Here is a 19168-nt window from a genome sequence, read left to right on the forward strand (position 1 = left end):
TGACCAGAGACCTCTGAAAACTCTTATAGGTGCCAGTGTCAAATATAATATAAACATACAGAATTAAATGGCTAGATAAGGGCATTTTAAGGACATTTTATGTATTAGGTATGCGTATTTCAAATGTTTTCCATTGGCATAGCTGGAGAAATAGCACAGTGGGTAGGGTGCTTGCTTTGCAGGTGGCCATCCTGTGTTCTATCCCTGACGTCTGACATCATCCTCAGAGCACTGCCAGAAGTAATTCCTGAGTGCAGAACCAGGTAAACCCCTGAGCATAGTTGGATGTAGCCCAAAATTAAGAAAAAGAGTTTCTCATTGGATAGGAGTATATGAGAATAGAGTTGTTTAGGCAGGAAGATATATTCCTATGTCTAATGATGAAATTAGGTAAACTAGGTGTTAGGTATGGGGAACCACATGGAAAAGAGTGTAAGAAACATGACTGTAAAGGAAAGAATTTTCGGGAGCTGAATCATATCTTATTTTGATTACATCAGCATCATTTTACCAAGAGCCTGTAATACGAGAATGTGTTAGAATAGTAGAGTGGCTCTATTATGTTTATCTCATCCAAAGTGAGTTAGTTTTCATCACATGTATTTTTAATTCTTTGGAAATACAATTACATTAATTGAAGAATGGCTTATAGAATACCAGCTTAAAAAACAAATATTTATTCAGCAAATGGCATTGTTGGTGTTTTCTGTTAATGGAAATTCACTGTAGCTTGAGGTGTGGGTAAATGGCAAGATAAATGGTAGATTTTTGTCTGCTTGGGAATCCCACTGTATTTTTGAGACATATAATGCGTAATACAAGATCTTCTGGATCCTTTCCGATTTTCTTTCCCTTCTTTGATAGACTTTCAAGATGTGTTGCCTTGACCTGGTGTGAGAATTTTCTAGCTATCCATAATGGATATAAAACTTCTGAAAAATTATCCTTAGAATGTTAGTGTAGCCTTCACTTTTTAACTAGCTCAGCTTTAAATAAAAGTATCCAAGTAGCTCTTTCTACTTTATTTTATCCCTGGTCACTTTCCAGAAAAGAATCTTCTTTTATAGACTGTGACTTTCATTGTTGATGGAAGACTTGAGTTCATGCTGATTTCTGCCCTCCCCTTTTATTTTTATAAACCTGCTGCACTGTTAGTACACAATCTGATTGATCTCCCACATTTTACTACTTAGACTATACGTTAAGCATTGTATGGCTCTAATAAGGAGTGATTTCCCTATAAGCAGGAATTGTATTCTCAAGTGGTACCTTGCATATGTGCTTAGTATTCAGCAACCTTGTACTACTTTAGAAATCGCTTAACTACATCTGCTGGGTAAGGTAAGACACATTGTTGCATGCTGATATACAAGTAATATCCTACACAAAGCAATAAATGAAGCGAGTATTTGTTGTCTCCTTAATTATAGTACTGAAAGGTTATTAGAAATACAGACCAAGGGCATGGTCTGTATCAGGAAGATTTTATGATAACTCTGGAGAGATTTTTATAATGAGAATTAAGTATGTTTTTATTGATTATTACTTCATAGGATGATTATGAGAATTACATGGGTGAACTCGTCCCCAATTTTCACCTTGACTCTTAAAGAAAACTTCCAAATATTCTGAATCTCATTCATAAAGTGGGATGATAGCAGTATGTTACCATTCTTAGTTAGGAAGACATTTGAATGCAAGAAAATGTCAAAATCTAAAATAGTTGTCACTATTGATAAGACTGTGTTGTCTTTTCTGCTCCTGCAGGGAGCTTAAGGGTTTTTGAGCCACTCCTACAAAGAGTGCAACTGAGGCACAACTAATAATCCTATATTGGTTTTCTCTTTCCTTTATATCATTTGTATGGTTTATTCAGCAGTATCCTTTTTGTACAGACACAGGAAGACAATGCTATGCTATGTAACATGGGAGTTAATTGACTCCAAAATATTATTTACTGATAGTATTCATATTTATTTGACTTAAGCTTCAGTTGCCCTTAGTTCCTAGCACTCCAAGAGCAGGGTGCAGATGAGGGACAAATGGCCCCAGGGCAAGCTGTGAGCTACCCTGGCATTGAAATGGGCCAGGCCAAGAGCCATTGTACTTAACTATAAGTTTAGAGCACAGTCATGGACAGTAGGCCATATAAAAGTTTGTTTTTTTTCTCCTCCAGATTTGGAAAAGAGTCTCCCTTGGTATCATGTTTCTTTGGCATATAAGGTATCCATTCTCACATTCAACTCATAGTCATTATGCATTTCCTTTAGTTGGTAGACGGAACAAAGGGAAGAGAAGAGCATCCCTCTCCTTTGAGGGACATTTATCAGAAATTACAAACCACTTTGGTGACTTTTTTTGGGGGGGGAGGTCACACTCGGTGATACACAGGGGTTTCTCTTGGCTCTGCACTCAGGAATTACCCCTGGCTGTGCTCAGGGGACCATATGGGATGCTGGGAATTGAACCCGGGTTGGCTGCGTGCAAGGCAAACGCACTACCCACTGTGCTATCGCTCCAGCCCCTGCAAACCACTTTGACTGATAATGCAGTATCAGTAATTTGACGACATCTAGCCAGAAAGAAGATTGATAAAATAGTGCCAGATGCTTGGCTAAAATTCAGAGGTTCTATTATTCAGGAAAATGAGAATGGATTTCAAGGATCAATTGATAGTCTCTGTCACTCTAATATTATTATTATTATACATGTTAACTGAAGTAATAAATTCAGTATGCTTAGAACATATCTGATATATACTCTGTAAGCATTAACTATTCTTTATATAATTAAGAAATATGGGCAACCATTAGTTCACTCTGTTATTTGTTCAATACATATTGAACATCAGCTGTGCTGTTTAAATCCCTTTATCAACAATCAAAAGATTCCCATCCAAGATTGCTTCTCCTTTAAACATCTCAAATGGGAAATTCTTTATCAGATTGAACCAAAACATGCCTCCCTCATTATTCATTTGTCTTGGCTTTGCTCCTACCTTTTAAAACAATTTGAACAAACCTATTTTCTCATTTCAGTTTTTCATATATATGAAGATTACAATTAAGCCTTTCACTTAGATTTTCTGCTCTAAACAATTATTTCACTAACTCATTTATCTAGAATGTTGTTTGGCAACCATTTTTTTTTAACTGAAAAGCCAGATTTTTGGTTTTGTGAACCACATGGTTTCTCTCACAACTTCTCAACTCCACCAAAAGAAGCCCTAGAAATTCCATAAACAAATGGCTGAGTTCCAATAACATTTTTATTTACAAGTATACATAGTAGACCAGCTTTGGACTCTGGGCTATAGTTTATCAGCTCCTGAGTCATCCCATGGAAATTCGTGATTTCTAGTCTCCTCTCCTGAAGCTAAATTTTACTCTGTCATTTCTGGTTCTTTTTATACCTTCATTTCTTTTCCTACCTACTTTATAGGACTTCTCACACCCCATAACTTCTACTTTCTGGTCATATTAACCATCTCAATTTGTCTCTAGTTTAGAAAAGCTACCTTTCTTGCTTTGTCCTAGTCTCAGTCTTCCTATTTTTTTGACCTCTCCCAAGATGAACCTTTCCAATTTTCTCCAAAACTATGTCCACATTTGAAAAAAAGTATAAGTTTTTCCTTCTCTTTCTTGTTCAAATCTATTTGGCTATATTTTTCATTCATAGCTTTAGGCTTTGTTTCAGTCAAACTGTCTCATGCTGACTATAACCAATTTTCCTTAAAGAGAACCTAGGGTTATCTGAAGAGGTAGGTAGGAAATTTTCAGCACTTTCAAATATATCTCATATATAAAATAATTGTGCTTTATCCCCATTTTGTAGATGAATAATTTTTTATCAGTAATTTAGCTCAAGCCCACAAAGCTGAAATTTAAGGAGTTGATTCTACTCATAAAACCAAAATTCAAATTTGAGAGGACCTGATGAGTAGAATATATAATCTGGTAAAACTGAATTCAGCATTCCATCACAGTAGCACCGCATTGTAGCACTGTCCTCCCGTTGTTCATCGATTTGCTAGAGCGGGTCCAGTAATGTCTCCATTGTGAGACTTGTTATTACTGTGTTTGGCATATTGAAAACATCACGGGTAGCTTGCCAGGTTTTGTCGTGTGGGTGAGATACTCTTGGTAGCTTGCTGGGCTCTTCGAGAGGGGCGGAGGAATCGAATCCGTTTCGGCCGGGTCAGTTGCATGCAAGGCAGACACCCTACCCGCTGTGCTATCGCTCCAGACCACCTCAAATAGTGTCTTTTAAAAATAATTATTTATTTATTTATTTTTGTTTTGTTTGTGAGTCACACCCAGTGATGCTCAGAGCTCACTCCTGGCTTTGTGCTCAGTAGTTACTTCTGATGGTACTTGGGGGAACATTTGGGACACCAGAAACTGAATCCAGCTTGGCCACATGCAAGGCAGGCCCCTATCCCCTGTATTATTGCTTCTATCCTGAAAACAACTTTTTAATAAATCAAGAACATAAATAAATAAATGATGGAACAGGTGACATACTAAATACATACTAAATCCCTCTCTGGTGGTCCAGTAAAAGTACTGCAGAATAATTAAATTCTGGTTGTACTTTCTCATTAGGACATTTATAAGGTATAGGAATAGCTAAAGTAGTCCTAGGAATTTTGATTTTCAAAGAATTTTCTTTATATTCTGATGGAGCAGTTAATTTTATGTCTCTTTTATAGGAGAAAAACAAATCAAGGCTTAAAGTGGTGAAATATTTGCCCGAGTTATCAGGTCCCGTGTCTATTTTTCTTGTTTACACTTTGTATTTTCTAAAATTCACCTCATTTATTCTTTTTTTTAATTAAAAAAATTGGTCATGGGCTGGGGCACATCAGGATTAGTCCTGAATTTTTGCATGGAATAACTCCTGGCAGTACTCGGGGGATTATGTGGTATCACATCCAAGTCCATTATGTGCAAGGCAAGTGCCCTACCCACAATATTATCTTCCAGCCCTACCACCACTTCATCTCACTATATTACCCCTTATATTTCAGAAAAAAGATAGATTATCATCTTTTCTGATTAACTCCCTTGGAATCACCCCCATCTGTATCCACCATCTGATTTAGATGCTGTTTCTTTTCCTCTTTATTTACCCAGACATTAGCTCTATCTGCACCTTGACTCATGATTTATTAACTTGTAAAACAGTCAAAGGCAAGATCTCTGCTTCATTTAAATATTTATTGGATAAAGTAATAATATGAGAGAGAGCCGAGTCAGTATTCTAGGGAGCCAGCTTCCAGTGATGTTGCTAATTCCTGATAATAGGTGCAGGCAAAACAAAAACTTCAGTCTTTCAGGGACAAACTCAAAACAGTATCATGCCATCAGGAGTGATTCCTGAGATCCAAGTCAGGAGTAGGTCCTGAGCATCACCTGTGTGGCCCCAAAACCAAGCCAAAAAAATTCCCCCAATAATCCTAGTATCATTTCAGAAATCATAGATCTCTCAGCCAGGGAACATAAAAAACTAGGAGCTCAAACCCATGAAATATCAGACTAGAAAGAAGTAAAGAATGCCGCCTCAACTCTCTCTGGTGAAAAACACAGATTCTCAATTTGGGCATGTATCTTCAGTGTGATCTTTTGGGGTTTGGGGTTTGAATCCTTCACTTTCGAATTGACTTCGCCTTTCTCCTCTTTGATTTCTAATCTCTCAAATGTAGATAAAGATAAAAATGAAAGGGAAAAAAGGCAGCTCAGATAGAGAAGGGAGCTCCAAATAAAGAATGTTGGGAGGATCCTCCCAGGATGGGAGAAGCATGCTGAAAGTAGACTATAGACCAAACATGATTGCCACTCAGTGCCTCTCTTGCAAACCACAGAACCCAAAAGGAGGGAGGGAGGGTGGGAGGGAGAGAGAGAGAGAGAGAGAGAGAGAGAGAGAGAGAGAGAGAGAGAGAGAACAAGAACAAAAGGGAATGCCCTGCCACAGAGGCAGGGTGGGATGGGGGGAGATGGAGGGTGGGAGGGATGCTGGGGTCCGTGGTGGTGGAGGATGGGTGCTGGTGGAGGGATGGGTACTTGATCATTGTATAACTGAAATCCAGACAAAAAATTTGTAAGTCTTTAACTGTACCTCATGGTGTTTCACTAATAATAAATAAATAAATAAATAAGAAAAAAGATATAATATAAAAAATGATCTGCATTAGTATCTATTTCTGTACAACCAATTACCCCAAAACTTAGTACTGCAAACCAAACAAATACACAAAAACAACGTACGGTTTCTGTGTGTCAGGAAATTGGGAGGGAGTAGTGCTTTGGTCTCAGTTGCTCACAAAGTTACTGTTAAGATGAAGACCATCACTGTAGTCATTGGAGACCTTAATTGAAGGTGAAGGATCTGTTTCTGAGATAGCTCCCTCACAGGGATTTTGGCAAAAGGTCTTAGATCTTGCACGAAAAGCTTCTTAAATTATGATAGTTAATTCACATACCCATCACCTCCCTCCACAACAAGTAAGAGAGAAAAAGTAGGAGGAAACCTTAATCACTTTTATGATCTACTCTCATATATTACAGACTGTTATTTCTACTACATCCCATATGTTAGAAGGACATCACCAAGTACAGACCACATTTAAGCGAGGATAAATTAAATTCCATCTTCTGAAAGGAGGAGTGTCAAAGAATTTGTGGTGTATTTAAAATCGTCATTTGATCTTAGAGGGTTGAGTGAGAATATTAGATAATTGTTTTAAATTGCTTAGAATAGGACTTAAGTAGGAGCTATTTTGAATTATATTCTCTGTGTATTGAAGAAAGAATGCGTTGTCAATCAATCTGAAAGCTTGAAATTTCTCGAAAAATAGAATACAGGTATTAAAGCCAATTTAGCCCATTAGCTATTAATGTTGTCTGTATAGTACTTAACAGAAAAAGTTGTCCATAGCATTTCAAAAAGCAAGTCCAAGACAAATATATATAGGCCAGAGATGAACCTCAATGGCAGATCAGTATTCTTATATATGTGAGGCCCTGGAGTCAATCCCCAGCTCTGTCAAAAATACAAGCTGTGGCATTAAAATAATGTTGTATATACAAGCACGGCAGAGCCTGGAAAGCTACGTGTGGCATATTTGATACGCCAAAAACAGTAACAATAATGGGCCTAATTCCCCTGATCCTGAAAGAACCCCCAGTACGCCATTGGGCTATGCTAGCATGTGACAGGAACGAACGAGATATTACTGGCACTCGCTCGAGCAAATTGATGATCAATGGGAAGACAAGTGATACATGTGATACAAGTGATACAAACACATGTACATTGATACATCAGGAATATTCTAGAAGAACTTTCCTCAAAATATTGATAATGATTGCCTCTGGGAAGTAGGATCTATATTTAGTTAAAAGTTTTTTACCCTTTCTATTTTCTGCATTGTTTGTATAGTTTTACACCCAGGCTATATGCTTAAAAACAATAAAGGAATTTTAAAGAAAAGTAAAAGAAAAACCAAGTTGAGAGGAAGACATGAATGGTGAAAAGTATTAGAAAGTTGAACCAAGGAATTGCCATTCGGTGTGGCATATTATTTTTTTGTTGTGGTTGTTAAAGTAAAGTAAATAGGCGGGGGTCACACCCACCAACTGGCCCCCTGGCGTCGTGTAATCCCATCAACGGCCAAGACTCAGAGACTATAAAAACCAGCTCCCGGAAGTGCGCGGCCACATTTGCAGCCGTGCAACATCTTATCATCTCATTCCTACTTTGGACAAACTGGCAGGCTACCGAATATTACCTGCCCACACGGCAGAGTCTGGCAAACTCCCCATGGCGTACCCAATACGCCAAATACCAGTAACAATGAAGGGTCTCATTCTCCTAACTCTGAAAGAGCCTTGAATATGGCACTTTTTTAAAAAAAAAATCTCAGGGCTAGGACGAAGGAGACGTTACTGGGGCCTGCTTGAGGCAATCGAAGAATAACAGGATGGTTGTGATTGTAATTGAGTGATTGTTGTTGTTGAAATAGCTAGAATATTTTATTTTATTTTATTTTTTATTTTTATTAGTGAAACACCATGAGGTACAGTTGTAGACTTACAAATTTTTGTGCTTGGGTTTCAGTTATACAATGATCAAGTACTCATCCCTCCACCAGTGCCCATCCTCCACCACCACAGGTCCCAGTATCCTTCCCACTCCCCATCCCCCCATCCCACCCTGCCTCTGTGGCAGGGCATTCCCTTTTGTTCTCTCTCTCCTTTTGGGTGCTGTGGTTTGCAAAAGAGGCATTGAGTGGCAATCATGTTTGGTCTATAGTCTACTTTCAGTTATTTTTACCAATGAAGTGCCTTAAGTGATAGATCCTTTGATCCTTCCAGGTATTTGTGAAGACCAGACTGTACTGGGTTCATGTAGAAGTCTGTGATTGTGCCTTGAGGGGAATGCATAGGCAGGGGAAGAAGAGGTGGTTGATGACAACCCTTTAGGTAAAGAGGAAAAGGGTGAGGCGAGAGGAAGAGAGGTGTCTGCTTGGGACAAGGAAAAGACAGGGCAAATCTAATCTTTTTTTTTTTAATTAGTGAAACACCATGAGTTACAGTTGTAGACTTACAAATTTTTGTGCTTGGGTTTTGATTATACAATGATCAAATACCCATCCCTCCACCAGTGCCTATTTTCCACCACCATGGATCCCAGTATCCCTCCTACCCCCATCCCACCCATCCCACCCTGCCTCTGTGGCAGGGCATTCCCTTTCGTTTTCTCTCTCCTTTTGGGTGTTGTGGACTGCAAAAGAGGCATTGAGTGGCAATCATATTCGGTCCATAGTCTACTTTCAACATGCATCTCCCATCCTGGGAGGATCCTCCAAACACCCTTTATTTGGTGCTCCCTTCTCTATCTGAGCTCCCTTTTCCTTAGAATGCCCAGCTGGCCTCTAAGCCATGGAGTAATTTTCCTGGTACTGATCTCGGCTATTCTTGGGTATTAATCTCCTATTTTGTTACTTTATGTCCCCCAGATGATTGCAATCTTTCTATGTCTATCCCTCTCTTTCTGACTCATTTCGCTTAGCATGATACTTTCCATATTGTACCACTTGTATGTAAATTTCATGATTTTATCTTTTCTAACAGCTACATAGTACTCTATTATGTAGATGTACCAAAGTTTCTTTAACCAGTCATCTGTTCTTGGGCACTCAGGTTTTTCTAGATTCTGGCTATTGTAAAGAGTGCTGGAATGAATAAACAAGTGCAGATGTCACTTCAACTATACATTTGGCAAATCTAATCTTGATGGCAGAGCTTGTATCTGTGTTTGTTGTCTTGAGACGAATACTTATACTTTCAAAGGAACAATAGCATCTGTTATGCATCTCTTTTTCTCCCTTATTGCTGTATATATACTTTGTAATTACATTATCAGAATTAGATGGAAATTGGTTCCGTTTTCTTTCTCTTGCCAGTATCCTGCTATCTACTCCATGAAACAGTTCTCAAGATAGACCGGGATTCAATAATTTTGAGAATAAGACTAAATTATTATTCTAAAAATTAAGCCTTTTGTAAATTGGATTTTTTGTCTATCATCATTCAAATAAGTATTTTCTTAATAAAATAAAGCACAGTTGAACATTTTATATTTGGAGACATGGAGAGTATGGAAGCACTGCCTGGAGATGGTTTTTGAATGGTGTAAATCTACTGTTTGCTTCCCGGTGGTCACATTTGTTGTTTACCTTTTCCTTATTTTTGTCTTTTATTTTAGCATTTGAGTTTTTATAATTTTAATATCTTGAATTGTTTTCCTCATATTTTAAAAAGTGACTACAAGGGCTTATAGTATGTACCTTTTGCTTATGACTTCTATCCTTAAATAATGCTGTGTCAATTCACATAGAAAAGAATCTCGCAAGAATATTCTTCAGTTTCCCTTCTCTTGACCTTTGGACTTTTGTGCTATAATTGTCATATATTTTGCTACCACATTTCTAATAAAATTTTGTGGTAGAAAAAATTCACTGTCATAAATTTTTCTTTAAAATGGTCACTTACCTAAAGTGATTTTAAAAGAGAGACTACTGATTCACATATTTTCCATGCTTTTTATTTCTTTGTGTTGATACAGAAAATATTTTGGTGGTGGTGAGGGTACAAGCTGCTGTGCTCAGAGCTTACTCTTGGCTCTGTGCTCAGGGATCATTCTGCCCTTTTGCCTAAAGGACTTCCTTTACACAGGATTTTCAGTGATGATTTCTTTCAGTTTTCTAAATTCTAAAAGGTATGCCAACTTAGTTTAAATAAATATTTTTGCTGGGTATAGAGTTCCACACTGGTTATATTTTTTCTTTAGTCCTCCCGTGGCTCATCGATTTGCTCGAGCGGGCCCAGTAACGTCTCCATTTTGAGACTTGTTGTTACTGTGTTTGGCATATTTGAATACTCTTGGTAGCTTTTTGGGCTCACCGAGAGGGGTGGAGGAATCAAACCCCGCTGGCTGGCTGAGTGCAAGGCAAACGCCCTACTGCTGTGCTATCGCTGTGTGTACTTTGATGATTTTACTCCACTCTTATAATTTGAACTGTTTCTAGTGAGAAGTCTTAACCTTAACTCCTTAATGTCTCATTTTTTCTGTATCACCATGGTCTTATTGAACTTTCAGCTTTTCCTCTGAACAGGGAATATCATTGTGTCTTGTCTAGATTCCTTTTTTTCATTTTAGTCTAGAATGTCTCTATGCTATGAACTAGGCCAAAGAGCCTCAAATTTATTTGGCCTACCCCCCTTTTTTTAGAAAAAATATTCACTCAAAACTCCCCTTGAAAGATACTCTTTTTCCTGGTTTGTTTGTTTTGGGGGCTACACCCAGTGGTGCTCAGGGCTTAATCCAGGTTCTGCACTGAGAGATCACTCATGGCTGGCTCAGGGGACAGTATGGGGTGCCAGGGATTGAAAAAGTTGGTCATGTGCAAGGCAAATGCCCTATCTGTTGCACTATTATTCTTTTTTTAATTGAATCACTGTGAAATACAGCTACAAAGCTTTCATAATTGAGTTTTAATCATAGAATTTTCAAACACCTATCCCTCCACCAGTGTACATTTTCAACCACTAATGTCCCCAGTATCCCTCCTGCTCTACCCTCCCAACCCCACTTCTTGCCTCTATGGCAAATAACTTCCTTCTTACTCTCAGAGAGCCTGGCAAGCTACCAAGAGTATCCCACCTGCAAAGCAAAGCCTGGCAAACTCCCCGTGACATATTCGATATGCCAAAAACAGTCACAAGAAGTCTCACAATGGAGACATCACTGGTCCCGCTCAAGCAAATCGATGAACAATGGGAGGACAATGCTACAGTGCTACTCTCTCTCTACTTCTGGGCATTATGGTTTGCAATATAGATCCTGAGAGGTTATCACATTTTCTCCTGTATCTACTTTCAGCACACATCTCCCAGCCTGAGTGATCCCTCCAACAATCATTGACATAGTGATCCCTTCTCTATTCCGGCTGCCTTCTCCTCCGGATCCTGAGGCAGGCTTCCAATATGGAGAAATCATCCTGGCTTTTGTCTTTACTTGGGTGTTAGTCTCATATTATGTTGTTTTTATATTCTACAAATGAGTGCAGTCATTCTATGTCTGTCCCTCTCTGACTCATTTCACTGATCTTGATATTCTTTATGATCATCCACTCATAAGCAAATATCATGACTTCATCTTTCCTAACAGCTGCATAGTATTCCATTTTGTAGACGTACCAAAGTTTCTTTAACCAGCCGTCTGTTCTTGGTCATTCGGGTTGTTTCCAGATTCTGACTATTGTGAACAGTGCTGCAATGAATATACAGGTGCAGATGTCATTTTTACTGTGCTTTTTTGCACCTTCGAGATCTATTCCCAGAAGTGGTATTGCTGGGTCAGATGGAAGCTCAATTTCTAGTGTTTTGATGAATGCCCATATTGTTTTCCAGAAAGTTTTGACCAGTCAGCATTTACACCAACATGAAAGAGAGTCACTTTCTCCTCACATCCGTGTCAGCACTGGTTGTTCTTGTTCTTGTTTTTTTTTTTTTTATGTGTGCCAGTCTCTGTGGTGTAAGATGATATCTCATTATTTTTATTTGCATCTCCCTGATGATTAGTGATGTAGTACATTTTCTCACGTGCTTTTAGCTATTGGTATTTCTTTTTTGAGGAAGTTTCTGTTCATTTCTTCTCCCCATTTTTTGATGGGGTTGGAGGTATTTTTCTTGTACAGTTCTACTAATGTCTTGTATATCCTGAATATTAACCCCTTATTTGAAGGGTATTGGGTAAATGATTTTTTCCATTCAGCGGACTCTCTCTGTATTTTGGTCACTGTTTCTTTTGAGGTGCAGAAGATTCTTAGTTTAATGTAGACCCATTTGTTTATATTTGTTTCCACTTGCTTGGTCAGTGGTGTTTCATCCTAAAAGATGCCTTTAGCTTCAAATATCATCCAGGGTTCTGACTAAATTTTCCTCCATGTATCTTATGGATTCAGGTCTGATATTGAGTCTTTAATCCACTTTGATATGGCTTTTGTGCCTGGTGTTAGATAGAGATCTATTTTTGCAATTAGCTGATCCGTTTTTCCAGCACAACTTGTTGAAGAGGCTTTCTTTGCTCCACTTCACATTTCTTGCTCCTTTATCAAAAATTAAGTGATCATATATTTGAGAGTCTATGACAGAATATTCAACTCTGTTCCATTGATCTGCGAGTCTGTTTCTATTCCAACACCATGTTGTTTTAATTACTACTGCTTTGTAGTACAGTTTGAAGTCAGGGAAGGTGATGCCATCCATCTTGTTTTTCCCAAGAATTGCTTTAGCTATTCGTGGGGGTTTATTGTTGCATGTGAATTTCAGGAGTGTTTTGTCTATTTCTTTGAAGAATGTCATGGGTATCCTTATAAAGACCACGTTGAATCTGTGCAATGCTTTGGGAAATATTGCCATTTTTGACAATGTTAATCCTCCCATCCATGAGCAGGAGATGTGTCTCCATTTTCTAGTGCCTTCTTTTACTTCTCGAAGTAATGTTCTGTAATTTTCTTTGTATTACCTCTTTAGTTGATTCCAAGCTACTTGATTTTCTGAGGCACATTGTGAACGAGATTGTTTTTTTTAAATATCTCTTTCTTTTCTTTTATTATTTGTATATAGCAAAGCCATGAATTTTTGGGTGTTGATTTTGTAGCCTGTCACTTTACTATATAGACCTATTGTTTCTAGGAGCGTTTGTGTAGAGTCTTTAGGATTTTCTAAGTATAATATTATATCATCCACAAATAGTGATAGCTTGACCTCTTCCTTTCTTATCTGGATGCCCTTGATATCTTTTTCTTGCCTAGCTGCTATGGCAAGAACTTCCAATACTATATTGAATAGAAGTGGTGAGTGTGGGTGACCTTGTCTTGTCCCCAATCTTAGGGAAAGGCTTTTAATTTTTCCCCATTGAGAATGATACTTGCTGTGGGCTTGTGTTAGATGGCTTTGACTAAACTGAGGCAAGCTCCTTGAATTCCTAGTTTGTTGAGTTTTTAATCATGCATGGGTGCTGGATCTTGCTTTCTTTGCTTTCTCTGCATCTGCTGATATGATTATATATTTTTTATCTTTTCTTTTATTGGTATGTTGAATTATGCTGATTGACTTGTGAGTGTTAAACCATCCTTGCATCCCAGAATGAATCCCATTTGGTCAGGTGTATGATCTTTTTGATGAGTTGTTAGATTCTGTTTGCTAAGATTTTGTGTTGGATTCTGTTTGCTAGGATCTTGTTGAAGATCTTTACACCTGTGTTCATCAGGGATATTGATCTGTAATTCTCTTTCTTTGTGCTATCTCTCTCTGCTTTTGGTATCAGTGTTTCTGATTCTTCTATTTCCTGGAAAGGCTTGAAAAAGATTGGAGTAAGTCTTCTTTAAAGATTTGGAAGAATTTACTAGTGAATCCATCTGGGCCAGGACTTTTGCTTTTGGGGAGACTTTTGTTTTTATTACCGTTTCAATGTACTATTACTCTTGCCCCTGGAAATTATGTTTTTAAAATGAACAAATAGGAAGTGTCCCCCAATTATACCCAAGAATTCTACTGTACCCATCGTTATACCAGTACCTTTCACAAAGCAGTATTATCCACTTGGGAAACACTACATTAGAATATTTATAACTCACCCAATTTGTTTCTGTTGTTGTTTTTCCAGGATCACTGTTCTGTTTCTTGTTATTCAGTGTTTGAAAAACCATTATTTCTGTTTTATTTCTGTTTTTTTCTTTAACTTTTTAAAGCAGGAGGATAAATCCCTTTCTATGGAAATAGAAGTTCTTAAATATTCAATCAGAAAAATAAGTATCTAAAATTAAAAAATAATTTATCTCAAATCTTTTCTAATCAAAATTAGTTTTATTTTTGTATGTTTAGGAAATTATTTTATTTGAAAATGACTTTTTGTACAGCACTTGACATGATCACTCTCCACCTCTCCCCCTTTTTTCACAGGAAACATTCAAACTGGAATTTTGTCATTGCATGTTAATGATGGATCAGAAGTTGCAGAATGCGATTTGCTTCAGGTAACAGAGATAGGATAATGGATAGACCACCATAAGACTCTGATTTAGAAGAACATATTGCATATGATAAGATATAACTGGAGAAATTTACTTGGCTCTTAATGTACCTGAAGAGAAGAAATTGACTTTTTTTCTCATATATCTGAGATTTATTTTGTCTGTTATTTGAATAAAATCTTGAAATGTTCACAAGTCAAGATAAACTGAGCAAGAACTGAAACCTGTGTGTGGGTCAAGATGACTTCTGAAGAAATGACAGCTTCTGTTCTTATACCTGTGTCTCAGAGAAAAGTGGTATCTTCTCAGTCTGCTGTAGATGAAAATAGTGAAAAGGATTCAGACATTAGGGTTCCAAAGCAACACACTGTCAATCAGAGCAGGCCAACTTCTCATACCATCTTACAGCTGAACAAGCTTAAAAAAGAATCTTCTGGAAGCAACTTGCCCCAAATTCTCTCACTGGCAGAAGAGAAAATAATGAGTGATGAAAACAGTAATGAAAACTGCTGGGATCAAAGCATGCCAGATTCTGTGAAAAACCTTAATATTAACTGCAATAATATATTGAAAAACCATCAGTGTGGCCTTCCTCAGAGCCAGTTTTATGAAAGGTGTGAGCCTATCCCAGAGGAGGGCATGTGTTTAGAAACTGGAATTCCTTCTTCCCTGGAAAGAAAGGTGTTCCCTGGAATTCCACTGGAAATTGATGGACCTCCACTGGGCATTAGTTCCTTAGGAAATCAGTCATCGATTATAAAGTCCAGTAGGACACACCCTGGCAGTGACAGGGCGGTCTTTCACTTTCATTATGAAGTGGACAGAAGAATGTCAGACTCTTTCTGTGCACTTTCAGATAACCTGATTTTGGATGATTGTGGAAACTGTGTCCCACTGCCTGGTGTTACAGGGGAGCAAAAGAATAAGCATATAGCATACACTTGTGAATTGATGGAACTGGAAGATAACTGTGACAATAAAAATGGGCAGCTGCATTGTGACCATTGTGACACCTCGACTGATAAATGTTTGTGCTGTGAAGGTTCCTGTGGCAAGACCCACATCATATGTCCAAATGACAACTTTTGCAGGCAGGACTTCCCTGATGTTCCATCTGCCAAAACCTTTATAAACCATCTTGAGGACTTCCCTGATAATTGCGAAGATACAGAAGAAGACTTTTTTAAAAGCAAAAAGGAGCGTTCCACCTTGTTAGTGAGGAGATTTTGTAAAAATGACAGGGAAGTTAAGAAATCTGTGTATACTGGCACCAGGGCAATTGTAAGGACCCTACCTTCTGGTCACATTGGACTGGAAGCTTGGAGTTACATTGATCAGAAGAGAAAAGGCCTCTTATTGCCTGGTAGGAGAATAATGGAACTTCTATCAGCAGTGCTGATTAGGCAAGATGGAAGCCAGAGTCCATCAGAAGCCCGTTGGTATCCGGTAAGTATTAAAGTTTCTTTTGATGACTCTTTTGAACTTGGACTTTTAAAATACAAATTACCATTGTCTTAATTTATGAAATAAATTGTGTTCTTTCAACTTACAGTTATTGGCGAAGTCAGTTATAGATATTGGAAACTAGTAGATCTAACAGTACTCCACTGAAAGAAGGTTGAGGTAATTCTGAAATGATGCAAGTGACAAAGTACACATACATGCATGTGTTATCAGGAGTAGAGATTAGAATAAATCCCTGGGTGCTAAAGATGACACTACAAGGCAGATATTCCTGATCCATTTTTCTAGTCAATATTTTCAACTCACTTTTTCAGTGTGTCATCTGGATTCCTTTAACAATTTGATGAAGCTTAAAGACCCAAAGGAAGTTTTTGTTCATTTATCTTGACAGTCTTCTCAAGGGATGCTTGGGATGGGGAAGTGGGCGCTACTGGCAATGCTTAGCCAATCGGGTCAATAGTTCATTGTTAAGGCCCAAGGATGCAATGCTGCTCAGACCTTCAGGTGTCAAAGACCACCTGGGTCACCCCAGCAGTGTTCACAGGCCTCCAAGTCCACACTTAGTGATGTTCAGAATGCCATGTGGCGCCAGAGAATTAAAGTGGGTCAGAGACATGTCTAGATGTTCAGATTCCCTGAACCACTTACTTGCCATGTGACTTTAGGAAAGGTCTACCCTCTTAATCCCTAAATTACCTTAAACATATATGAGAATAATGGGGCTCTGGGGAATTAATTTAAATGCCACCAAAAGTTGTGCTTATTGCTTGGTATGAAGTATCACTCTTCACTCAGGCCATTTCTATAATGATTTTTGTCATTAGCACAGCTATTCAGTTTATTAGGTAAAAGGTAAAGGTAAAGGCCCTCCCGTTGATCGTCGATTTGCTCAAGCGGGCCCAGTAACGTCTCCATTGGAGACTTTGTTGTTACTGTGTCTGGCATATCCAATACTCTCGGTAGCTTGCCGGGCTTTCTGAGAGGGGCGGAGGAATCGAACTCGGGTCGGCCATGTTGGCCGCTTGTAAGGCGAACGCCCTACCCGCTGTGCTATCGCTCCACATCAGCAGGGTTTCTCATACTATAAAGTTTAGAGCTGTTCAAATCTGAATGTAGGCCCCTCAACACATGATGTAGCAATTTGTGCAAGCCTTCCCACACGTGTTATTTATCTAGTTAGTTTCTTTGACTCCTTTTTTTTCTTGAATGCCTCTATCAAACCAATCCAATTAATTTATATTTGCACAGCTGCATAGAGAAGAATGGACTTGAATGGGAGGCATTAATGAGGATTAATGCTTGATGACTGATGAACCATATTGGTGTCCTCCTCCACCCTGCATATAAAAAAACTAAAACGTGACCTCTTATCCAGTTACAGCCACACTCCCTTCTCCTGTTTTTAATTTATTTCCTCAACAAGAAGGCATATTTTGGCAAGTGGCCAAGTTCCAGGTTAAATATTGGTTAAGCGTGTTTTTCTTTTCAAAAATTCTCTTTCTGATTGCATTTTGGGGAGTTTAGATACCTGGAATTATTCTGAATATGAAATGCAAGTAGTCCCAGCCTCCGTTGGAACCATTTGAAGGATGGAACATGGAAAAAGTGAGAGGCAAAAGCAGAAAGTTCATCAACTCCTGTGATATTTCTTTATTTGTTTCCCTGACTGCTCCACAAAAGGATTAACTGGGCAAGAATATGTATGATAACATAGAAAAACCAACATTTTATTTTTTTAAAATACAAAAATCATAATTTTAAAAGGAAAGCAATACTAATTTCAAAACTAAAGCAAAGCTTATTTATTGGTGGTTTTGATTGTGTAGTCCATCTTCCTGCTAGAATGCATTGTTCAACTTCACACTTAGTTTTATTTTTTAGCAAGAAATATTAAAACAGATATATAAAAAAGAGAAAATATGGGGCTGAAGCGATAGCACAGTGGGTAGGGTATTTGCCTTGCATGTGGCCGACCCGGGTTCGATTCCCTGCATCTCATGGTCCCTGAGCACTGCCAGGAGTAGTTCCTGAGTGCATGAGCCAGGAGTAACCCCTGTTCAAAGCTATGTGTGACCCAAAATGCAAAAAAACAAAAGAGACAATGGGAAAAAACTACCTTTGATGATGATGATGATGATCTTCTTCCTCCTCCTCCTCTTCTTCTTCTTCTTCTTCTTCTTCTTCTTCTTCTTCTTCTTCTTCTTCTTCTTCTTCTTCTTCTTCCTTCCTCCTTTTCCTCTTCGTCCTCTTCCTCCTCCTCCTCATTCTTCCTTCTTCCTTCTTCTGTCTCCCTGCAGCTTTATACAATTTGGACCTTAAAATAATTTAAATTTCACAAGGTGCTATGATGAAAGCCTGTACTAGTTAATATTCCAGGTTCCTCTTCCCTTATAAGGTGTTATTAGATATAGGGTGATTCCTGTCCCTTCCTAGGCATAGTGAACTGGAGTCAGCTCCAGGTCAGCACCATGCAGTTCAGTGGAAATGTGTTGAGCTGTTATAAGGCCAAGTCTGTGGTAATTGGATCACATTCCTATATTAATTATATTGGAGAGGCTTAGGATAAATATACTTCCACATCTCTGTAGTTACACTAGCATTATGGCTAGGATTTGACAAGAAATACAAAGGGCTTTCATTTAAGACAAATCTATTCCTAATCACTGTTATTCTCTTAGTACCTGTGGGAATATCTCAGAATTAGTATTCCTTCTTCCTCACCCTCACTACAAAATGGCCTACTTAATAGTAATTAGCAGTTGGAAAGACTCCATCCCATGTTAGAATGGAGCCTGGAAAGAATCAGCTCCAGTGAGAAACGATGAAACCATCATCTAAAATCTAATCTAATCCACACCCTGCATCTCCACAGAGAAGGGACTCAGGCTGCCCTTGGAATGACCTCCCCATAACCATGACTGGCAAGAATGTTCCTCTCTCCTTCATTCTCCTTCTCTCTACTTGTTCAAGTTTAGCAATTTACTCTGTCCTGAGTAGTATAGTGATCTCATGATTCAACATCAAGGACTGAAACATTCTTGGAGGAAGGGCAATCACCCCCTGACCTTAACATAACTAGATGAACTCTTCACTGAGGTAGGA

The 19168-nt window shown here is 38.4% G+C and overlaps 1 protein-coding gene across 2 annotated transcripts in view; it reads left to right on the plus strand.

The window, feature by feature from the left end:
- PLCE1 (phospholipase C epsilon 1) overlaps positions 1–19168 on the plus strand; it is a 343363-nt gene that overhangs the window by 21602 nt on the left and 302593 nt on the right. For both annotated transcript variants that reach the window (XM_056130466.1, XM_056130467.1), the window contains exon 2: positions 14532–16048. In XM_056130466.1, the coding sequence (XP_055986441.1) occupies positions 14843–16048 (1206 nt within the window). In that variant the 5' untranslated portion in view covers positions 14532–14842. The remainder of the gene's footprint in view (positions 1–14531; positions 16049–19168) is intronic.

This window comes from Sorex fumeus, unplaced genomic scaffold, assembly GCF_029834395.1.
Source record: "Sorex fumeus unplaced genomic scaffold, SorFum_2.1 ptg000078l, whole genome shotgun sequence".
NCBI classification, from domain to species: Eukaryota; Metazoa; Chordata; class Mammalia; order Eulipotyphla; family Soricidae; genus Sorex; species Sorex fumeus.